This window comes from Phasianus colchicus, chromosome 11 (genome assembly GCF_987193195.1).
Source record: "Phasianus colchicus chromosome 11, bPhaCol1.hap1.1, whole genome shotgun sequence".
NCBI classification, from domain to species: domain Eukaryota; kingdom Metazoa; phylum Chordata; class Aves; order Galliformes; family Phasianidae; genus Phasianus; species Phasianus colchicus.
In genome coordinates this window covers 8,853,403-8,878,803 of record NC_143446.1, presented here as the reverse complement: position 1 = coordinate 8,878,803, position 25,401 = coordinate 8,853,403, and the positions used below count along the sequence as shown (strand labels likewise).

At 36.4% G+C, this 25,401-nt stretch overlaps 1 protein-coding gene across 2 annotated transcripts in view; it reads left to right on the top strand.

The window, feature by feature from the left end:
• ERC2 (ELKS/RAB6-interacting/CAST family member 2) overlaps positions 1–25,401 on the top strand; it is a 429,234-nt gene that overhangs the window by 368,759 nt on the left and 35,074 nt on the right. For both annotated transcript variants that reach the window (XM_031609751.2, XM_090148181.1), the window contains one exon: positions 4,013–4,203. In XM_031609751.2, coding sequence (XP_031465611.2) covers positions 4,013–4,093 — 81 coding nt within the window. In that variant the 3' untranslated portion in view covers positions 4,094–4,203. The remainder of the gene's footprint in view (positions 1–4,012; positions 4,204–25,401) is intronic.

Here is a 25,401-nt window from a genome sequence, read left to right as displayed (position 1 = left end):
TAGATTTATCAGCTAAATTCTCAATTGTTTTGCTTGTATTATGTCATTCATGTCTGAAAAGAACAGTGTCCTGCTGTTTGTGAAGCTGATCTCCTGCTGCTATTTAGCCACTTGTAGGATTCTGTCCCAGTTCCTCTAATCCACCCTGCTTCAATAGCTCCATATTTGGACTCCTTCACACATTCTTCTGCTGCTCTGTTTGGGATGCTCTGTGAGCTGAATTAGAATTTTAATATTCCATGCAAAACAGAAGGAACCTTTTTGTTAAATGAGAGTATAAGGAATACTCTTCTCTGCTCCCATGGATAAAATTTCTACATGTGTACTGTATTATTTTCCTTCAAACTATTGTCCAGAAGTTGGGGCACTGTTTCAATTTATTGGTTTACTTTATGTAAATCCGTTCCAATTTGAGGTTTAATGTTGCAAGGCCTGCTTCCATTTTAAATTGTTTCTTTTCTGCTGTAACTCCGCATTCAGAGTTCAGCGCTCCTTTTTTTTCAAAGGCTTACTGATATCTTTTTGAGGTGCTCATGTAAGTACGCCATAGTTAAAGCAGAGAACCTGAAGGCCTCTGAAAACCGTGTTAGATATGAAACCAGAACACAAAGTTCACTGTATCACTATATGTATTTTTGCCTTACTTTCAAGAAGTCAGTAAAGATTTGTGTAGACTTTGATGTTTTGCCAGTAGCTGTTTTCTGATCCCTACATAAAGCAAGATATGGAGAAAACAATATAAAATTTGAGTGGTGTATCTATATGCACCTTGTCAGTTTACTTCTTGGCTGAGTGTACTAACTTTAGTGCAACCACTTGTGTCTAAGCTAGCAGTTGTAAAAGCAGTGTAGCTGGCAGACCGTGATCTTTTTTAAGATAGAACACACACACTTTTTTTCAGAATTGTTCCTTAGCTAATGGGATTTAGTTTACTGAAGAAAAAAGTGGTCAAACTATCCCTGTTTACCCTGTAAAGCATGGACATCCACCCTTTTGTCTTGCCTGGGCCATATTGAGTGAAGAGGAATTGTCTTGGGCTATATATATATATGTAGACCACTCCAAAAGTATTGCCTCCTATTTATTTTTCGTGGAAACTACAGCGTATACATTGAGCACAGTAACTCTGATGGAGCAAATTCTCAGCTATGAGACACTGTTTTTCACCATAGTCATCACCATTAGCTGTGCATTTTCACCACTGATGAACAAGAGCCTGCATGCTGCGCTCATCAGAAACTGCACACTGTGGAGTGACCCATGGTTGCTGTTGCCACTGCTGAAATGCACCACCCACCACCTCACTGTGCTTGTGTCCGCTGTTCAGTCTCTGTAAACATTCGGCAAGCATCCATGGATGTCACTGGGTACAACTTTTTCCACACAGAGAAATTCAATGACACGCTTTTGCTTCATATGCACTTCCAAGTGAGATGCCTTTTTGTTAGACTGCCCATCTGCTGCTGCGTGTCACTCAGCAACAAAATGTAACAATATTTGTGGATGGGTTCAACCTCCACTGCCATCCCACCCACACCTCTGATATTGTGGACTGACATAATAAAATAGGAGGCATTACTTTTGGAGCACTCTTTGTAAAATATATACTACAGCTAATATTTATAAGTAACAAAACTAATTTCAACTGGTAATATTTTTATTAAAACATATACAAAAGAGGGCTGCAAAAGCATAAAGCTACTGGGATGTTTGACCCCGTTTTTGTGAAACTAACACATGGGTCCGGTTTGATGGCAGCGGTTGCAATTCTTGGTGAGTTCTCCACATGTTCATCAGAGATTTTTTTGATGAAATTTTACTCCTTCTGTACCTCATCTTTGGTGGTCATTGTTCACAAATGCACGTACTGCCCAGAAGTACAGGGTGGAGGGCTGCCCCAATACAAGTGTACTGGGCCGCATGCGAGCTGCAGATCAGACATGCCTGCTATGGAGAGAAAGAAGTTCTATCCTTGTTTGAAATGTAGAATTGCAGGGTTTTCTGTTGTAAAATTTTCAGTTTTCCATGTAGTATGTATGTATATCTATCTGTATATATGATGAAAGTGAAGGCATTACCTGGGAGAAACATATTTCAGTAATTTCATATAATGTGTGTCACTTATACTAAATTTCCAGCACTGAAATTGGGAAAATTTTGAGACCGTATACCACGTTTGTTTGAGCTTTCTGCAGTCCGGAATTCCCTCTATTCCTTCCAGAGTGCTGAATTATCATTGTCAAGAGCCAGTGGTGCAAGAACCTGGTGAGAAACATCATCTCATGAAGTGCCGTCTCTTGGATAGGGTTAGGGTAGCAAGCAGAAATTGGAAGACAGTGACTGCAGCAGTTTGAGGATATAAAATTTACAATCAAGTTTTACAGCTAGCAGTGGAATGAAGAAGATAATGAAGAAAAAGAGGGGGAAAAACACTTCATAAAGTGAAGGTGTAACAGGGAGAGAGGTATACAAATACAGGAGAAAGCAAAGGAAACCATACTGAAGAGAAGTGGATAAAAGAAAAGAGTAGTATATGATCTCCCAGCTTGCTTGCATTTGACAAATAATATATATATGATTTGTTCACAAATGTGTTAATGTTTCTGATGATTAGAAGATATAAGAAGAATAAACGATTTTATTTTATGTAATAGAAAATGAAAAGAGTTGTAAGTGATCCATTAAGGCAATATTAGCTTGATGACTTCTGTGGTTATGTTGATCCTTTTCTGTTTGTACTTTTAAATTAATTGAAAGCCTCATTGTTTTATTTAAACTGTGAAAGCTTCCAAGGTCAATGAGTGAGGTAATTGACCTGCCTGTTACAGGACAAAAATATGTATGTTAAATTGCATAATTAGTTTTAATTACATAATTATGGTGTTTAATGTGTAGGGGGCAAAGGTTACTATTACATTTAGAAGTCATGGCAAGAAACACCAAAATAAGCAACATAGTTTAATTCTGCATTTCTTTAGGTTTTTAGAAAAGAGGTCCACTGTGATCTGTCCTTGACCTTGGATATATGATGATTATAGCAAATAGTGTATTGCTGTTATACTTTTTTTGAGTCATAGAGACATCTTTGTAAATGACTAAGTGACTTTACCAAAGACTTCATTTAAGTTTAGAGTATGTGAAAGTTAATCAGTGGTGGGAACTCAACTGACAGCAATTTAATCTCATTGGGTAAGGTAATTACATGATTACCAGGAGTGTTTATATTTGCATGAGGATATTTTTATTGGAAAAAAAAAAAAAAACAACAACTAATTGCCTTCTTACTAAAAGACAAACAAATTTGTTGTCGTAAGTTAAGAGGACATCCTTCATTCCTTCAAATAGCTTATTTTCATATTTTAGCAACAAAATGAACTTAAAATTCTTTTCAAATTTGCACTGGGATTGTTATATGTTACTTTATTTCTAAACTAGAAATAATGCCATCATTTAACCTGTTTTGTACAACAGGCTTGTTTCTCATATGTTAATTATGCGATAGCCTGAAGATGCTTGTAATTTGTGATCTCTTTCATTCACTACCCATTACACTAATAGATATTTACACTTTCCATTATGCTAACAGATATTTCTGGGAAGGAGGTTATTATTGTTCTATGACAGTTAAAAAAGAAAAAAAAAAAAAACTGCTATGTATAAGATGGTGTTCATAAGAACATGCTAGAAGAAAAGTCTCACTGTGGGTGCACTTAGTGGTCCTTTAGAAAATGCTCTTTCAACCAAATGACAATGGAGGGAGTGTCAGAAGATGAGTGTTAAAAAACACACATCTGTGAATGGGATGTAATTCTCTTAATGCTGGCTTATAAGGAGTTAAAAAGTTAACTAACTAAATGTTAATTAAGAAATGATTTTGTAAGAGCTACATAGTTATGGGAAGAAGTGTGAGACGTTCCTTGTTATGAAAATAATTTGTACTCCCTTTTGCTAATTTCTCCCTAATTAAGTTCAGTAGAAAATATTACAATTTTGAATTGTTTTTCTAAACCAGATGATCCAGTCACTGTTGGAGGCACATAGCCACGGCAAAATCTCATGCTGTACATTGATCACCTGTCCAACCTTTGCCTAGAGTGTGATCCCCAGTTCCTTCAAGAGATCCATCTTTACCTGTCAATAAAGAAGAAGAGGAGGAGGGAGACATCTGGGATATTCAAGTATCAAAGTTTAACACCAGACCAGGTTGAATCTCCATTTATATTTTTCTTTCTATATGTTGCTAGTGTTGACTTTGGCTGAAGATTTTTTTCAGGAATTACATAGTGTGCTCTGAAGTGTTACCTCCATTAAAACATTTTTGTTTAGATTCCTCACTTAATTAAATTATACATGTGCTTTTCATAGTTCTAGGGTGCAATACTGAATCCAAAATCATTCTGCTATAAAGCAAGTTAGCTAATACTGAGCATGTGTGGCAGTCTGTATACATCTCTTGAATATATGCATACTACAAAGACCAGAATGGCTTGTTCTGTGTACTGTAGTTGTACCATTCCGTATTTAGCACATACAACTAAATTCAGGTCCTCAGCAAGTATGCTCATTTCCACTAACTTGCTTCAGATGTTAAATTTACTCTTTCTTCCTCTTCCATTTCTAAGAGGACTTTGATATCCAGAAAACAGACAAGGTTTCCCTTGCTGTCCTAAGGACTGCCCCTTTAGGAGCCTAGTACAGCCCACACACAATCCTGGAATATATCCAACTTGTTCTTTGAGCAGAATGTGAACCTCTGACCTTCTGGGCCTCCGGCAAGAGTGCTGCCTACTGAGCCACCAATACCCAGGCCATCAATAAGTTTTAAATGCCAGTTGCAGACTTCACAGAGATAATGACTTCAGTGTGTAAAGGTTTTGTTGTGGAGGCTGCAGTCTCACATATGGCGTGACAAAGTAAATATGCTAAAACCATAGAGAGCTGTTGCATAACATACCTTGATATAACAGTTTTTGTAATATGTTTTAAGGCATGGAATATTATTTAAAGGGACACTGTTATGTAGGCTTAGGCCCAAAATGAAGCTATTATAAAAAGAATGTTTAGCAAAAACAGAAATATGTCCATGAAATTGTTGGAGTGGGATTTTCAGGGTAAACTTACTTGGATTTAAGCAGTCTCCTGCATGACATTGCACTGTTGTGCTAGGGAATGAGAACCAGAAAATGAAAATAGTGTAAAGTGAGAATCAGAAACTGGAACTGAGAAGAATTAAGATGTGAGAGGTCTACTACTATTGTTATAACTTCTTAAAAATCAAATGCTACCACATTCTGAAAAAGATGAGAACAAATAGTAAGTTCCAACTTAGTAATTCAAAGTAGCAGTATTGACACAGGTAAATAAATGTATTTACATTTCTATGTTGCTTTTAACTTTTAATTACGTTATTGTATTATATATAAGTACAATTTACATGAAATCAGCTTGTTTTTGGCACATTTCAGCCTTATTGATGTTCTGTATTTTTGATTTAGAGTTAAAAGCATGTGAAAGACGTCTTTCACTCAAAAAGAAGTTCAAACTGATAACTGTGACTGTTACACTAAATGTTACATAGAAACTGGCATCAAGAAGGAAAATTTAGCCAGATTCAAGGCAGGACTTATCCTATGGAAAGACTGCTAAATAAATTTCACAAGCATTCTGTGGAGCAAAGGCCAGGAACTCAGCACACTTTTTTTCCATCTGAGTGCCCAAATCACTAGGCTACAGACTCTTGCTCCCTCTTGTGTTCTTTCTCTGGCCCAATGAAGCTTGAATTATTTTCCATACAATGATACAGCTTCAACAGGAGACCTTTAATATATCCTCATCCTTATTCCAGCTTTTAATATTCCCATAGCCTAATGATTAGAATGCTTTGCTAAAAGATGTTACTTTCAGCCTTGGACTGAAGAAGGAATTGAAGCTGGGGGTTTTGCCTTTGGGTTGAGTAGTCATGCTGGTAAGCAAGGCATGAATGGCTGCTGTTCACGTACCACGTCAGAAAGAAATAGCTTCTGAGCAATTATGGCTGGCTTTAAGAGCACCTGTTGGTTCCAACTCCTCAGCCCACACAGAGTGGGCTTCATTTCTACATTCCGGACAGGCTTAGGTATAAGCTGTGCAGTGAAATGTTTGGTACTGTCCAGGTAGGTGAGCTTTGGCCACGCACAGAAATGCAGCTCCTATATCTGATTTAGATAGAAAAATGTAGTGTCTTCAGAGAACAGATGTTCTCAGGCTAAGAAAAGGGCCTTCAGATTTACCGTTATGGTTGGAGGCCTAAATTCTGCTCATGTCCCATTTTGAATTCCCGTATTTTTAGGACTGTTAGTTTATTTTAATTTAGGAGTTCCTTTGAACGTAGAACTGAGGGATTTCATAAATCTGATTTTCAAACATAAGTTGACCTTAAAAGAAGCTTTTAAAATTAAAAAGATGATGGAAAGAATTTTTGGTTCAGAAGTACATTGACATTTATGAACCATAGAAAAATGGAGTGTTTTGAAGCTCTAAAAGTTGAAATTGATTAAGATGTGATAATGCTTTTTGGGAAATTCTTTGAAGCAGTATGTCTTAATCTGAACTATGGAATATTCAACTAAATTAACATATTTGCATGCATAAAATGAATGTGAAAACTTCTGTCTTAATGCCTAGACTATAATTTTGTCTTATTCAATACACAAATTTTTATGATGGCCTGCAGTGCTGTTCCTTATTTATGCAAAAGTATTTATCTACCTCAGTGGAATTATTCTGGTGAATAAGTCAATGCCTAAGATCAACTAGGATGAGTCTGGTTTTCTTTTTAATAGAAATGCTAATTGTGAAAGTGACATCTGTGAATTATTTTTGGTCTAGAGGGCTACAGACAGTATAAAATTAGAACTGTGGATTTGCTTGGCAGTTCTTTTATTATTGTTTCTACCTTTTAAAACACTGGAGGAATAATGTGATTCATTACACATTACTTTTCTGGCAGTAGATGCATCGCCTGGTTTGGTATCCAAGTGTATTACATTGTGAACTATTGCTGCTTTGTAATATAGTAAATTGGTGAGAATGGAAACTTGTATTCATGGAAGGCTGCTTTTTTTAAAGACAAGTCTTTTTCTGCCTCCACTAGTGTCTGTTTTCATTGCAGTGAAGCCTTTCATGTAGTAGGATAGCATTCAACACAAGTAGGGAGGATATAATCTGTATCCTGAAGATGGTCACTGACTGAGACGACTTATGTACAGACCATTTGCCACCATTTCTGTTTTCCCACACAGGATGTTCATTGTCTCATAATGTGTCTTTAGAAGAACTGCCATTTACAACAAATACAATTTAAAACTACCTTATCTTTCTAAGTGAAGGGAAGGTAAAATGATAATACTGTTAAACCAGCACATTAACACATTTTTTTTTGTGTGTGTGTGTGAGGACCTGCTGATGTAAGGAACTGTTTTAGCATAGCTTTGGCAGATTGCTTTAGAGAAAATTTTTGTTAGTAAAGTTGAAAATCAGTGAATGCTTAGATAAGTGTTATTAATGAGAAACAAATATCTAAAAAAATGTATCAACTCATGTTGAGAGGAGAGAGAACTGAAGAGAAAGTGAGTAGTCTCCTACTCATATAAAATTCTTAAAAGCCTTTCTATAAATGGGAAGATTTTTTAAATCCATGAATTGATAGAGTGGTAGACTTTGAGGGGAGTAGAGGTCTTCAAGGAAGACTAGTTCTGATTGATTTGAATTGGTGTATTTTGGGAAGCCCTGCATAAAGTAGTTATGACAATTAATAGTTGTAATAAATAAGCATTGTGTTGAAGTAACAAAGTAACAGTCAAATGTAAGTTAAACTCTGGAGATGAAAAAGAGACTTGCAGTTAAATTCACATGAAAATTAGTAGTTCATATGGAAACAGCATAGTTTCAAGATTACAGATGGGATCTGTAAAAGGAAATCTCTATTAAGATGACTTAGTTCAGTGAGAGTTCAAATTAAAGGCCTTATCTTCTGCGGTATGAAAATCATCAAGTGCATTGACACTTGGCACAAAAAAATAGTGTGAATGTTGTTAATGTTTTCACTTGATCAATTCTGAATGAAAATGCTTTTTATTGCATTGCATTTTATTTATTTAAGAGGTTCATTTGTGAATGATCAGTAGCAATGATTCTCTAACCTCAAATCACTTGATGTCTTGAACAGAAAAAGTTTTCATGGCCTGGTCTCACTGTCCCCTCAGTGTGTTACATTAAAGGAAAAAGAGTATTCACAAATGTCTGAAACTTACTTACATTTGCTCTTTGAAATAGCGGAGCTGATTGGAAATTTTTCAAGTTAACAGTTCTAGGTAGAAATCATTGCTTTATCAATTCTGAAGTTTCTCTCATATGAAGGGCAGTTTAAAGAAAATTCCTTTAGGACACTTTAATTCCAAATAGAAAATAGCTATTTAAAATAAAACTGTTCAACAAGAAACCTTAAGAGAAATCTGCATTACAATACTCAGAGCCTACTAGTTAGGGTATTATCCTTTAAGACATGTGACTTTGGTTCAATTTCCTCTTCTGAATCCAACTGAATAGAGACTTAAACCCAGCTGAATATCTAATGCATCCAAGGCAACTGTCATTACCACTCAACTATTGTCTATAATAGGTTGGGTATCTCTGCTTTTGTGGAAATTGTGAAAGGATTTGTCCTGATACTAACAAGACCTTTCTGAAATCTCCAGAATTCTTACGGGCTAGGAAAGAACGTTTGTGACCAGCTTTAATCATAAGCCCCAGGCTTATTTCTGAAGAATTGCCTGTAATAATCATTATTTTATATATTCATACCAGGCAGCATTTATTAATCTGGACTCTAAATGAAATCTCAATCTATGACTCCGAATAGAGCTGTCTTTCCATGCCTCTGGTTATTCCTGTCAGCTGTCTCAGATTTTTCTCTGTTTTTCCTATAACCACAATTTTAACAGTTCAACCAAATCTGCTTAGCAGTGGTGCTTGGGATAGAACTGCAATTAACTTAATGGAATTTTTCTATATAGTTTTCTCTCTCTCTCTTTTTGCACCTTATACTTTGTTATGACGGTGAACTCGAGGTTGATCACTGTTGAAGATGCTTATAATCCAAAACCTGTCATAAGTAATTTGATTGTATTTGGGATGTTGTTTTGGAATACACAGTCGATGATGGATTCCACGAAACAACAGGAATCAGGATTGCTATGTGCTTTGTGTGTCAATGCGTAGGTATTCTTCTGAGATTATCAGAAGGGATCAGTTACCTTGGTAATGTGTCCACCAATATTTATTGTGTCTATTTCTTTACCCAGGCTAACAAACATTAATCACATGGGAATGTTGGTGATGACCAATCTGAGCTGAATTTGAATTGATGACCTAAAGGTTAAAGTCTCTGTATCCTGTTGCCACTCCCTTGGGCTGCCCAGGCCCCCCAACAACTGTGCTTAACAGCATTTTCAGTTTATCAGTGTCTTTGGAGGAAGAGTAGTCTTTAGATGTGCTGATCTGACAAACACTATCAAAGTACTGTTTAAAAAAAAAAAGATGTTAATATGAATTTTGCAGCTTGTCAATACTTGACGAAGACAATTCTGAACAAGTATTCAGATGCTGGACTAATAACTTAACCAGCCTGTTAGATAGCTTTAATCGAGTCATATGGGAACATAATGCAGTGTAGCAGCTCCATGAAACGTGAAACTATGAGAACAGCTGAATAAATTTAAACAATTTTTTTAAACATTCTAACCTTTGTCATAAAAATCTGATAACATAGAAGAAAAAGTCGTAACGCTTTCTTTTGGTTTTGTTATTTTGTACAGTAGTTGAGAAGACTTAGCTTTTCTAGTGGTTGCTGACTTTAAAGAACTAGTGACAATTTCTAGCACTACTTTTTGCCCATATGAAGTCTATTCTTTCTCACTCATTAAGGAATGAATCTGGTTTCTGTTTTATTCTATACTGTATATACATCTCACCCATAAATATTTAAACTAAGTAAATATAGAATCTTAAACATGGAATATGCTTTCATTCTAAACTGGTGGCTGTGGGGGAAGGTAAATATATTTTATTCAGAGACCAGTGTTCCCTTTGGAAGGAAAAAAGTGTCTTGCTCCAAAATTACCCCCAATTACATATACTTGCACGTGCTGTAGAGCAACAAACTTTTTACTGCATTATACCTGCATTGCTATGTTTATACATATAAAGTTTAGACTATAAGGGATCTATAGGAAAGGGTTTACAGATACTCACTTCAGAAACACATGGCTAGTGTTCAGCCGCCATATCTGGGGCTAATTTAATTCTTCTCTTCCATTCAGAGTGCCTCACTCTTGCCTACAAATGCAGAACAGATTCCCTGGTAATTTTCTTTCTTGGAAGTACATTCATTGTATTCCTTACTGGGAATAGCATGAAATGGAAATACATTTATGACTGTGCATAAAAATGAACACCAAACAGAACAAAAGCAGGAATAATCTGAAAGATAATTCCATAACAGATTGATGCAGAAAAAAAATGTAGAAATGTGAAGCTATTGTAAAGTACACGTGACATTTTCTTCAAGATTTCCATTAGCAAACTGATTTTTTGGAAATGGCATAATCTGGCATATCTAGAGTACTTCATTAATTTTGTATTTATTGCCAGTCAGAACTATAATGCAAACTCAAGGTTTTAATTTGATCCATGCAAGTAAGGTTCACTGTATGTGTAGGTATGCAGCAGATCTAGATCCTATTCTTTCAAATAAGAGATTAAGAGAGGTGTAAAAACGAAGTTATGTTAAACTGAATACAGTCAGTACTGGACAGTTATGCTTTATGATGTTATGAATGTGAAACTCTCTCATATGGGTGCTATTCACTCTTTTTCTGTTTATATTGTACAGTCTGAAGTACTGAAAGATACTTGAGGTTACATCCCAAGGAACAACCCTGCTGAGGCTTTGTGGAAGAAAGACAAGATCTTTGTTATATTTAGGAGGCTGTGATTCAAACTGCGGTTTGGACAGGTAGCCAGTGGGTTAGACCAGCTCCTTCTGTAGAGTCTGCATCCACTTGTGGCTAATATATAGTTGAAATATAAAATCAGCTTTGATTATAAAAGATGTCTTCTGTAAAGAAAGACAGAAATATAGCGCTGCGCTGTTTACAAGGCAAGATTGTACTAAACATCAAAATAGAAATGGAAAGTAGATAAAGAATATTTTATTATGCATTACAGAATCATAATTGACTCTTCAGCGTGAATCTCCTTTGTTGAATTTCTTGAGGTTGAATAATTAATTTTAAGGGGGAGACAAAAATCCTTGTTTTGTGTCTAGACCAAGTATCTCACCTGGATCAGTGGTAAAAACTACTACAGCCAAGTTTAGTAATGCTTCTCATTTTCCTTTTTCATTTCTATCAAAGAGAAAACGAAGTTGTGAGCGAACAAAAATTGATTTTAATATGTGTCCTTGTCAGAACAGCAGGCTAGAGCAGTGCACTCAGCAAGATCCAGTTGTAACTGTTGACTTTTTTGTGCTAATCCTATGTTCATGGAGAGCAGTAGAAAAATCTTCACTGATTTATAAATGGGGAACTGGGATATGTTAGTTATGCCCTCTGTAGCTAGACAGAGTGAAGAGGTTTTTGTTGTAGAGTTTTTTTTTAAACCAGTTGATCTGGAGCTACCCTGTCAAGCTCTGCTGGTTGAAGCAATACAGTAATGAATCTTAAATTCAAACATGATTTCTTAAGAGTCTGGCTTTGTTCTCCAGAGCACAGTGACAGATACACAGAGAACAAAACCCTTCTGTGGTCTTAGATCAATACTATAATGAAAATTCAAATACTTCTGAGTGTTTCCACAGCTCCCTTAGAAGCAGCAGAAAAAGGGTTTTTTCCTTCAGTTTATCTGTAGAATCACACAAATTCAGACTGTGTTAGCACAGAGCCTTCAACTTGGAAAGTCCAAATAGAGATCCTGTTATGTTTCCCTATGCTTTCATGTCTTGTCCCTTCTAACTTTCCTTATGAGATTTTCTGCTTTATCTATGCAGTTACTCCACTTCCTTCTGCTAAATTTAAGTGAATCTCGACTGCTGAGCTCCAAGTGCCATTTTGGTATGAACATCATCTCTTTTGCTCTTTGTGGGCATCTTAACTGTTCTGTGCAGAATGGGGTACAGTTCCTTTGTCTGTAGTTGTAATGTACTTTATTAGTTTCCAAAAGACAATAACTTGCTTTATTCCTATTTTAGAATGATTAATTATACTCAGGAAAAAAAAAGCACTCAAACAGCAAACAGAAAAGGAAACCAGATGTTGCAGTTATTTAACCACTGTTATTTGCGGACAAATATCTTAGTAATGTGATTTAATTTTTTTATGGAACCTGTGTGTGCAGACTAGTGAGTGAATAAAACATCCAGAATATGTATGAAGATGTATTTTACCTGATTAGTATCATTCTTTTGCCTAACTTTTGCAGGGAAGTACTTTATCATTTTTTGTCCAACAAATCTGCGAAAGTATTTGATAGGAGTATGAACATTCTCTAAAGCATATTGTGTGCAAAGTCCTAGTTTTCTGTTACATAAAGCACAACTGCACATTTCCAACAGTTTCAGTTTTGTATGCTAATGAAATGATACAGTGATAAATCTCTGCAAGTTTATTTTTCATATAGATGCAGAGACTGAAATAATGTTTAGAACAAGCAAGTGAATTCATCATGTGAACACAAATATTTAAATGTATTTCAATGAGAACTATCTTCTCTTCAGGAAATGCTGTTTTTCAAAACAAGCACGTGGAATTCTTATAGAAATGATTTGTATGGGCTGTTAAAAGAATATTTTTTAAAATGATTTCTGTCTGTTTTATCTAAGTTTCACACCATTTAATACCTCTAGGTTTATTAAGATGTGGCTCTTTTATAATATGGAAGTATAAAAGCATCTTGTTGAGGCATTAAAGGATAAACTGAAGTATCAGTTTCTGTGTTCCCTTTCATAATTTCTACATTTTTGACATCTCAGAAATCCCGAATGGTGATATCTCCTAAAATTTGTCTTTCAACTGGCTTCCCAAGCACTCAGAGCCAACCACTTCAAAGACAGTATGCCTAAGGTTGTCAATAAAAATTATCTAACTGAAAAATATTGTAATGTTCCAGTTAGTATTATCTCAGCACTTGCATGGCTCTGCCTGATATTCCACTTTGGCTAACTAATTCAAGTAAGAACCTTCTCTCCTTTTTTTTTTTGTTTGTTTTTGTTTTTTTTTGTGTGTGTGGTTTTTTTTTGTGTTTTTGTTTTTGGTTTTTTTTTTGCATATTTGGTCTTCTAACGTTTTCTGTCCTTCATTTCAGCATCTCTTATGTGGTCTTTCTCTTGTGTTCTCCTTCCCTTCTACATCGTATTCCAGCTGCAATATTCCTTCCAGCTTTTCAGCTCTCAGCTTCATTTGATTAATTTTCAAGTCTCTCTTCAGTCTCTTTTCCCGTCTTTTTCTTTCTTCATTAGTAACCTGCAGGCTTCTCAAACTATACTCTTTAAAACGTAACCATCAGGTTTCCTAGGTGATGTTGTCTATTACCAGCTTTTTTAGCTTTTTGTCCTGTTCTCAAGTGGCACAGAGGTTTTGTAACAGTAGTGTTACGGTAATTTTCACAGTTCTGTTCTGACCTCCCATTTGGTCCATTCAAGTGCTCAACCTGATGGACTTTTAGCTGAGCAGAGTCAGAGAAAGTATGTAGTTTCTGTCACCAGAGATGGTAATAATCTGTTCTTCTTTTATAACACTATTTCCTGTTTATGGGAACCCATTATTGCTGACAGCTTAGTGCAAAGAGGCATAATTCTTAAATGTACGTTCGTCTTAAGAAGTTTGTGCATTTTCTTTTACTCTATGCAAGAGCTGTTTGCTTTATGTGATGATTTCTCTTGTCTAAATGTAACTTGGAGAAAGTGATGATAAATGTTAAATGGTTCTTGTAAAACTGTTAAATTGTCAGTTTTAGAACTGAGTAAAAACATTAATGTTTTCATTAGATCCCAGCACTGAGGAATGTCCAGCTTTCATCATAGCAGTTGTTTAGTTTGATGTAGGTCTAAATGCTCTGCCCGTAGTAGACATCTTAGTGTCACATGATCCTAAACTGAATACTCTTTGTTCAGCCCTAGGTTTTGGGTTTATTTGCTGTTTTTATTTTTTATGTTGGTTTTTTATGTTTGCTTTTTAGAAAGGAATCTTTTTTTTCTCTTCTTCTTCAGCATACATATGTGATGTAGGACAAATCTATTCAGTGTAATAAGCCTGATATGCCATTAACCATCCCTTTAGTTTAAATATATCCAGTTCTAGGTAAGTAACCAATATCTGATCCTTCCTACCTTTGTTCTCCCTTCTTCTACAGGACAGAAGTCCAGATTTTCAGGCAAACAGTTCTATTTGCTGCATCATGAGCTAGCACTATGTTGAATTAATAAAACTGTAGCAGTAGGTGAAGTTATTTAAAGCATGTTCTAAGTTTAAATGACTGTTGTGGTTCAGCTCAGGATGACACAGCTGTTTGCTCGCTCCCTGCAGTAGCACAGGGGAAAGAATCCTGAAAAAAGGTAAAGCTGGACATTGAGCACTGGGTGGCAGATTAAGGGAAAACAAGTGATAGTGACAAAAGAACATACAAAAGAAATGCTGCACAATGGAGTTGTTCACCATTTGACCACTAATGGACAGCCAGTCCCTGAGTGGCAGAGCCACCCAGCCAACCTCCTCAGTTTTATTGGTGAGCATGATGCTGCCATGTGATATGGGATATCCCAGTGGCCAGTTTAGGTCAGCTGTCCCTCCTGTGTCCCCTCCTCGCTCCTTGTGCACCCCCAAGGTGCTGGCTGGGCAACACGAGAAGCCCAAAGCCCTTGACTCTGTATGCATTGCTCAGCAACAACTGCAACTTCAGTGTGTTATCAACTTTATTCTCATCCAAAATTGAAAAGGCATCCCACCCAAAACTGAGACAATAAGAAAATATTTTCTCAGGTACGTCAATCACAGACAGCAAGTTAATGTCATTGAGCATAAAAATGAATAAGAAAAGGAATGTTTATCCTTTCAGCTAATCAATTAGCAGAATCAATTTAACTCGAAACAACAGAAAGCCTTTAAAACCGTATAGGGCAAATACAGTCTGGATTTAATTGGGTGTAAATAAGAATGGATGTCACATTCACAAAGCTGTATTTGGCTTACACCTAAACAGCTTTTTTTTTTTTTAATAATGCCCTGTTTATCTTTAAAGGGCACACAGATGCAAGGCCAAATCAGATTTTGCTTGAAAGGAAGGAAGGAATGCATAAATAAATGCATTAGTACCTAGTTCAAGCATATTGTTTCAAATTCTGTAGGGCTTTTTTGAAATAATGATTGAGAATATTACCAAGTAAATTCTTCCAGTAAATACCATTCTTCAGAGTGGAAAAGCAGCATGAGGCAAATATTGCTTTGAATAGAACTGAATATAGAAAGCAGGAAACAAAATTCAAGGTATTTTCCATTTTTCATTGTCCTTTTACAACAGAGTAACTCCATCCCCTCAGAAATCTCATGGAAGCCTCAGGTGTACTGCATCTCTGAAAATCCTGCAGAATATATCTCAAAACAGAAAAAGAATGTGTGCAATTTTTTTTTTTTTTTTTAATATCTCACAATATTCTGTGAAGGAACCTATGGAAGAACAAGCGTTGGTGTCTTACCCAAATCATTCTTGTCAGCTGATAGCATGGCACTGTGCTGCACCATGCATACGTTCATGTTCTCCTCAACTCCATTGAAATAAAAAGGTTTCATGCCTTGTCTCTGAAGTTGGCCTCTCAAAGACAGTTCTGTTATGTCATGTTCTAAATCACATCTTGTCTTGAATCTCCATGGTACTTTATGTATTTACACCTTCTGCCTCTAAATCTTCTCTTGTAGCAGTCTAGTTAGGACTAGTTACGTGAAGATATGGGCGTTATAGCCATTTGCACAGAGGAATTTCTTAAATATGTGCCCTATGCTGATAAAATGCATATGAAAACTGCCAATGGATGAAGAAAAATGCTTCTGTTCAGATCTTTCTTTGCTTTCATACCCATGTTTGAGAACTACTTGTTTGACTTTTTCGAGTGGTAGAGTCCTGTGTCCCTGTTCGGTGGTGGTATGTATGTCCTCTTAGCTAGGGACCCTTTTTACAGTTTGTAACATTTTCTGCCTTTCTTCTTCCCCTGAAGGTTTCTTTTTTTCTTTTTTTCCCCCATTTCTGATACTGCAGGTGCTTCAGTGCTTGGTGCCTTTTTTAAAAACAAGAAATCTACTGATAACAGATACTGCTCTACTCGAATAGAGCTATCCCATTACGGGTGGCCTTGGGTTGCTGCATCAGACACCTAAGCATCTTAACTGATGTCTCCTTCTGATGCTAGAAAAATGCCAATTAAAGAGATAGTGATAGATGTGACCTAATTAACAGAGCTCTTGCCACAGAACTAATGTGCATTACTGATTTATCTTTCTGCCTTCCCTCACATTCAGATTGGAGACACAGATACAAACCCCAAATTGTTACAAGCTGCAAAGTGATCTGCAGAGCATGCACTGTCTCTGGAGTAAGAATGTTTGTGCTTGGATTTGGCACAACATAACATAATAATCTGTAACTCTGGGCAGAGATGTCAGGCGTTCTCACTTGCCTGGTTACCTGCACAGAGCTGCTATGAAACCACATCCCCATGTCTTTTGAGGTGAAAGGTAAGGAAAAGTCCTGCTTTTAGAGAAGACGCCCATTCATGCTGTTACTGTGAAGTTACTTGCGACATTGCCGCAGAGATGAGAGGGCAGCAAAACCACCCCAGTAGCAGAAGATCTGCCCGAACTTTTTTCTAGGTTCCAATCCTGTTTACAGCCTCTGGGTACTATTTTAATGTAAATAACAAATAGGAAAAATGTTCTTCACCAGAATTACTTGTTTAGCAGCAGTGTTCACACTGATGTAGCAATCTGGTAAATCTGTTTCCATTATGGACAGCACTGGACAGAAATAGCTGTCATGTCTGCTACTAAGGTGACAACTGCTGGTTTATTGAATCCTGATTTCTAGAAGCCTTAATCCATAGCTATCCTCTCCCTGTATTTTTTTGTGGATATTCAGATTTCTTAGTGCTTTTGTATGCTTAGTATTCCCTTTGTTCCCTGCTGGGGTTGATCGTACTTATTTTATTTTCTATTTATCTTACCTCTCTCTTCCTCTGCTCTTGCTTTTTCTTATTTGTAAGTCAGAACTTCACACTTCCCTTTTTCCTTGCTCTGAGAGATTTACTTTTCCTGTAACAAAAAAGGTAAAAACAAAATCAAAAAACCCTGTTTACACCCATGTAGGAATTTCTTTGCCCCTTGAAGCCCTGTGTTTTTTAGATCCAGGAGCTGCATATCTTTTCATTAAACATAAAAAGGTGAATGGAATTTTGAATGGCTCTCTAGATTATCTGTTTCGTCAATCAATTAGACTCCATCAGCAATGAAAAACATGTCATGTATTGCTACTGAATATTTATAAATGTAGTTGATACAGAATGTCCATGCTTAAATTCATTAATTTGTTAACAATATTTAGCCTATATGTATTTTAAGATAATTCAGAGCATACTGATCCTTTTTCCTTTCAAGCAGAAAAATAATATAAATGGTATGTGGCAGAGGTTGCCACATTTCTTAGTTATGCTTAGTTAAATATTAAATTAACAGCATAATTTAGAAACACTACATAATCAATTTTAAGAAATACTATTTGAATGGTCTCAAGGCAGCTCAAAGTCTGCTCTCAACAAGGGTTGAATTATTGAAGCACTGAAACAATGCCAGTCACAAAGCCATCTAAATCCTTCCCTGCTTTTGTGTCATTCACAAGAAAAGCACTTGTTACCTGTTTTTAATTTATATTCTTTCAATTTATGGAGGGTATTTCTGCTCCATACCCTCACTTTGGAAACAGATCGGGAAATACCTAATGGAAAGTTTTACATTTCTTGAAGCTGTCAAAATAAATTTTAGCTCGTCATAAATGAATTAGTAATGATTAATATTATCTATGTACTCTGAAACTAACCGTTAAGAGAATATCTAAGTTATAGAATGCAGGAAATTAGCTGGTACATGGGTTGTGTTCTTTCTTTCTGGGTAAAAGTGCATAGCATAAATATCAAAGCTCAGCCATGTACAGCTTCCAATAAGCACCCTGTCAAATTCAGGAATAGGTCTGCTCTGCTTGGATGTAAATCCAAGCTGCTGAACAGTTAGTAAACAGCAGTTAGCTAAATGGCATTCTAATGAAAGCTTTCAAGTTACCACTATCAGAGGATGAGTAGTTAATAACAAAAACAGCTGTATAGGCATTCTTGTATGCTGTAATTAAACTGATAAATCTGCAGTGACATATATCTGTAATGAAGAAATCTACTATTTGTGGATTTTTTCTTTCACTGGTCATGTGTATATTTATAGCCTCTTGTTGAAGCATGGAACTCCTTTTTTAAAAGCTACTTGGTGTTTTCTGTAAACATGGAAAATAACTGTATTTTGGTTTAGAATTTCCTTGGGAAAATATTTTAAGAGAGAAAAAAAATGCTCTTTAGCTTTTTGTTGAGCCGAATATCTCAACAGTAAGAACTGTAACCATGATTACCTTTACCATCACCTATCCATGAACTTGGAGGACATACACAAACATGGAATTTTATTTTAGAAAAACATTGCTGTATATATAACCTACTCAATAATTATTGACAAGGACACCAAATTCTTAGCATTATGGCTTTGTAGGAGCATGATATTTTTTTCTTATAGCTCTGCAGTTCACCTTGCATAGGAATGGATATAGAAATGTCTGAAGGAGGAACCAGGTCCAGCATTAGATGTTCTTTATATTCCGGATCATTTTCAGATGCCGGGTTAATTTTCTAGTCCTTCTACAGCTGAGAACAAATAGAACTACAGAAGGCACTGCTTTCATATTGTTTTCCCTTCCCCTTGTTTATGTCTGTTATTTTGTCTGGTTTTAGGTTTGGAACTTTTTGGGAGTGGATGGGGGAGCTGAGAGGGTTTTGTGCAGTGCATGCAAGTTTCAGTTCCTACTAAATATTTCATAAGCGTTTTCCTTAGAAGTATTGAACTGCTGCCTGCAGACCAGAGGGTCGAGGTCATATCTTGTGTCCTGGAAGCTGTTCAGTTCCCTAAGAGAGTTTTACTAATTCAAGAAATCTGTTCCGATTTTGAGACCAGTAGGGAACTGCAAGTAGCAAATAACAGCTTTGGCCAGTACATGGGGAAATTTAAGATATGCAAAGAACAAGTACAAATTAATTTGAGATTAGCTTAGTTACTGCTTAACAAGAGCCAATGGAAACATTCTTCCTTACTTAGGACTGTCCACAGTGATCTTGAATCTTCCACAAAAAGGATGACAGCTTTTGCTAAGGAGTTCAATAAATGCTATTATCTGGCTGTTTTTGAGTGAAATTTTCCTGTTGCAAAGATAATTTGAAATTAATTTTGAAGTAGTAACAGATGTAGTAGAGTTTCAATAGAAATGTTAACAAAAGTTCATTAGAGTGGTGTATCATGGATTGTATTTATTTGTTCTTTTCTTAATCGATGTATGAATTGAACTGATGTATAGAGGTGGACTTGTATTTTAACGTTTCCTTGTTATTTAATGATTTCGTTATTTTGCTTTTGGAGAGGGTTTCTTTGTGTGTTCTGCTTGTTTGTATGTTTTTTTGAGCACAGCATAGTAAGAGAGAAAGAATTACTTTCTGTCCATATATTGTTCATGTTCCATATTTTGACGGAACAATGTGGTCTATATTTGACAAATCTGCACTGGTGGTCATTACAAACGATTTTCACTTTCTCCCTGTTATGATATGTAACAAATTAAGAAAGTAAATGCCTTGGGCTAGTTATGCGATGGAAATCTGTAATAAGTCATCATGCATGCATGAGTGCTGTGATCATGGTTCAGAAAGCCTGTGGAAATTTTGGCCTAAAGTCTTTTGGAAAATGTTTCCAAAATCTGCTGAGCTCTTTTCTTCTTCCAGATTAGTGGTTTCTCTCAGAGTGCAGGTTAACTTTCACATTCTTTTTCCAGCTCTATGCAAAACTCCTGATGTACTTCAAAATCCACTTTGCATGAAAGCAAACCTTTTATTAATTGCTTCTTTAAAAAAGATAATCTGCAACTCCGATGTGCGATTGCAAACACAATTGTTTCATTCTTGTGTCTCAAGACTTTCTCTCACACAAAAGATGGCCTTGTGCCAGTTTCAGGAAGGCTGATGTGACTTGCAAATGACAGCCTCCAGGGGAGCGGGAATGCAACCCTGCTAATGCCGGCCCAGGGTGGCTGGAGCCCAACAGAACGGCGCTCAGCGCTGTCACACTGCTCTGTTGGGAACAGCACCGCCACTCACTTCTCATGCACCAGTTCAGCTGTGCAAGTGATGAGTCGTATTTTGTTTCTAAGTGCTATCAGTATTGCTGCAAGTGTAAAACGTTTTCAGATTCAGCAAAAACAGCAACTGACCTTTGCACATGGAGCAGAAGCATGAAAATCAAAGTTTTGTTTCCCCATTGGGAACCCCTTGGCACGAAGCAGAGCTGCATGGCATGCTATCCTTATGGCGAGCACACCAGCCCCGGGTCAAGTGTCCCACGTGAGTGTCAAGAAAATCACAGCAGTGAAATGACGGAAAGCAAATCATCTGGTTTGCCTGTACTTCTGAGAGGTTGCTTTGTAACCAGCGCGACATCTTGCTGTGGGTGTTAAAATATTTGTGACATACTGTAAGTGAAGAGTTATATATGGGTAACACCATGCCTGAGATCTTGTACCTAAGCACTGCCCCCTGACTCTGTGCTCTGTGCGTGTGCGTAGCTTTCAAACTCTTGAAGAGAAGTGATTAGGCACTCAGCTAAGAGAGATGTCTGCTTCCTTTATTTTAGGATTCAGTATATGTTACTAGTTTGGGCTTTAGTGTCTTACAGTATATAAAAATTATCTTTATACAGGGATAATTAGGAACATTTTTTGTTGAAAAACCCAAATTTGTTTCCAAAAGAATGGTTTGAGGGGGTGCAGTACTGTGTGCAAATTCAGGTCAGATTTGGTGAACAGATGTGCTTTCTTTTAAGAAATGTTTTTGAAAAGTTTCAAACATTTGTTTATTCTATATAGAAATCATACTTGGATGAATTCATTGACAAGCACAGCAGGTTTTCTATCACAGTGTAGAACCTTGTGTACACTAAATAGCATATACTTTTTCATTATTTGTCTTTTATAACATGCTTAGTTTTACTGCATGTTTGTATTAATCTACATACATTTCATATACATATGGTCTGTCATTTAATTCTCTGCTGCGTCATTACACAAGAATGCCAAAGCTGATTCTAATTGTTCAGCAAACTGAAGGAATTTAGGGAGGTTGCCCAGAAATTCAACGTTACTTAAATAAAATGCACATGTATTTTAAACCTTTTAACAGACACGTTCTGTGCCATATCCCCTTTACTAATATTAAAATAAGACTTATCAGCACAAGCTGCATGAGGCTGTGCTGCTGGAGCCAAATCCTGGGATCAGCATCCAGGCCACGAGCCTGCAATCAGTTACACTTACGTTGAACTTCATGCACATTTGTCATTCTTTTGAAATCAGCAGGATTATTCACCTCCGAAAGACAAGTATGTGTGGAACTGATTCCGTGAGCAGACCCTTCATTTTTATTGGCTTCATTACGAATCCAAAAACAGGAAGAGGGAAATCTGCATTAGGGCCACAACATTGAGGTCTTAGGGATCATATTGGAGACAAAATTTAGGCACTGTCTGCTGAAAGTCACTGAGAGAGAAAAGAATCGCTCAGGCGACACGCATGGTGAGCGGCAGAAGGCGTGCATAGAAGAGATTATGGAGAACAGCAGAGGGGAAAGTTATCCCATTGGTTCCCTAGCTGAGCCGAACCTTTTGAGGTCCTGTGAAAAATCACAAGCACGTCATGAAATGGTAGGAATGGGAGAAAAACAGAAGAGTAAGTGCAGAAGGAAAGATTAGAAGTATTTTTTGGGTTTCAGGTTCTTAACATCTGGATCTAGTGAATATCTTGATGTTGCATTTTCCCAGGCAGGTTAGTTGAACATGCAGAAGGATATTTTTTGGCTCATCCTAAATGGATGACAGTATCATCCAGGAAACATTTTGTTTTCCCCAGACAGCATTTTTTTACATTGTTCGTGGTAGTGCTGGATGCAGTCTGCAGTGTCATGTGCTGTATCTGCAGAATTCTTTTGCTATTAGTGCCATTACTCAGCAGTAGCATTTTAAATGTATGCAGAAATGTGATATTAATGATCTTATTTCCTTCAGTTTGTGAGGAGTTTTTGTTTGCAGATTTCGGATTGATTCTCTTAATAATAATATTCATGCCTTCCATTCAATTTGCAAATAAAAGATCAGTAACAGGTATGAAGACATTAAGACAGGTTAAATGAGAGCTTCATCTACGCTATACGAACGTAACTGCTGCAGGTAATTAGCACCTTTCATTCTGAAAAATGATTTGAAGCACTTGAGGGAATTTGGAATGATATTTTACATTTTATTCCAACTTGTTATGTAGAAGGGAAATGAAATAAGACTGGTTTTATTTTCCATTTTTTTGCCATTCCTTTCTTCTCCCTGCTCTTTCTCTTGTTGAAAAACTATTGTCGTTTATGTCATTAAAACATAGAATTATTGCCCCCCAGACTTTCAGTGAACCACAGCTGTTGACCTTTTTTGTCAAAAAGCTTTGAATACAAAGCTACACTGGGACCATTTGTAGCCCATGGACCATGACAGTACTGTAGACTTCTCTCCTGTTCTGTCAGAAGAGAGTGCCAGGGGGTGTGCTCACATAGTGACTGCATTATTTTCTGGCAATTGTGGTAAAGATTTCCTTGCCTTTGTTTTTTCTGCCTCATCTCAAGTGTACAGTCATCCTTCAAACCTATTATACCACCTTCTGAATACTGTGGCTTTGTCCCTTAGGCTACAGTCTATTGTTTAAAATGTTTACCAGAGCTGTATAGATATTATATTAAGCATTGCAGCTTAACATGGAATGTGTGGATACTTGAAGCTGAGTTTAAAATACATCTTGGTTTCCTTGCTGTGTAATAGTATATTGCATTGAATGGAAAGTTAAAACTTAACCTTTTCTAGTACAGGAAGTGCTAATTTTCAGTGAAGTCTTATGAATATTAGATTAAACACTGAATGCTAAGCATGTGAAAAACTCAAGATGTCTTTGCTTGAAATATGCCATAAACTCTTTTATTTTTCCGGGTGATTAAATTAATCACTTTTCAGTAGTGCACACCAGCTGCTGCATCTGTAACTAAACCAAGTACTTTCCCACAGTACATGCTGTATATTTCATTCTTAGAGCATTTTATTTTGACAGGTAATCTTCATCCTTCTGCATATGAGATAGAAAATCAGAAGAGTAGAAATTAAATATAAACTACAGTGAGTTTCACAATTAGGGCCATATTTTTACTGACAAAAATAAAAGGGCACATAAAGCTCTATTTCTAAAACAGTCTACGCATAGCTTGAAGTATGAAGGCTCAAGTTTGGACCTAATTTCTTTCTTTTCCATGCAACTGACAGTGCCTCAGTCTTTCTCTTTGGAATGTATGAAGAAAGCAGAAAGGGTGGCAGTAGAAGGGAATTCTGCTTTTATTCTAAGTTAATTTTCTCTGTGAAACTTGACCTGTGTCGGTTACGTTTATGAGAGTTTGCGAGCATAGAAGCAGTGTGATGTGAATGCAAAAACCTTACCTTTCTGATATAATTCATTAGATTATGCTGCAACTTTTATATATATGATATATATATATATATAAATATACATTTATAAACAAAATCACACAATGAAGCCAAGCCCTTCCTTAACTGAGCTTTCTAAGCATCTCCATAATTATGAGCATATACTTAGGCTAAATAGTCTTTTCCCTCAGAGAATAAGCACGTACATTTTTTTCTGTATCCCCAGTCAAGTTCACTTAGAGGTGCAAGGAACAGAAATTTTACTTGCAATTCAACTGTTATTTTGAGATTATGCTGGCTAAAGAAGTGCTGCCTTTCAGAAAACTGATTTTTATACACTTTCTCTTTCTGTTCAATCCTTTTTCTGTAATAGGATTATATATTTCTTTGAACACAAAGTTATCCTGAAAACAGAAGTCTGGATTAATATTTCAAATATATGCATCCATCACAAACAAAACAAAACAAACAAACAAAAAAAAACAACCTCTACCTGTGAGCTAAATGTGGCCCACAGAGCTTCTGCTTCTGGTCACTCCAGATCCCAGGAATTGACATTAGGCACATGGGCGCTGCAGTGATTAAACAGGAATGCTGCTGGCTCCTCTGCTTTAGGTAGAACAAAAGAACTGTAGTAAAGGATGAAGAGTGGCAATAGGCACTGACTGTAGACCATTTTACAAAAATTAATGTGTGTTTTTCACTCAGTAACCTTTTCTACTCAATTAGTGGCAATATTACTGGGGAGACCCTAGTGTTGAAACGTTTAGGCTTATTTAGAATTGGAACATTCTGTATTCACACTATGTTTTTATATTTAATGCGAGAGCTGTTAGTAGTATACATAACGTGCAACATTATATATATATTGCCTGTGTGCTTTGTAGTCTGCAATGAATTAGCCACATTTTAAAAGGCATTCTGTATTGTCATTTTTTTTTTTTTTTTACTACTGTCATTACTGGTAGGCCTGTATCTCACCATAAAAGGCAGCCTGCTAGTTGCTGAATGCTCCACGTACAGCCTGGAATGCTCCATTACTTCAGGCAGCAAGCTAAGACACCTTGCAGAACAAATGCTGCCTCTAGTCGTGATTTTTGGACTCTGAAAATTGTCTTTATGAGAACTGATAGCACGTGTGATCATCCAACTCTTTTTTAAAAAAAGAAAGCATCTACATAAATCATGTACTGGTTAAGAAGGTAAATGGTATAAAATTACTTAAGAGTATATATTAGGAAATGAATCTCTGGATGATTGAAAGTACAAAAATGAGCAATTAGTCTTCAGTGCTGGATTAGTGTGAAGGAGAAAGAGGAGAGGAGATTTAAGGTGAGGGCTCCTTGTACTCATGCTGAACAAAGCACTTGGGTAAGATTTGTGGTAGTGTGTGAGCAGAACAGCTACATTGTTTGCATTCAAATCCATTTTGTTTTCCTAATTTTTAATATATTGTTATACCAAA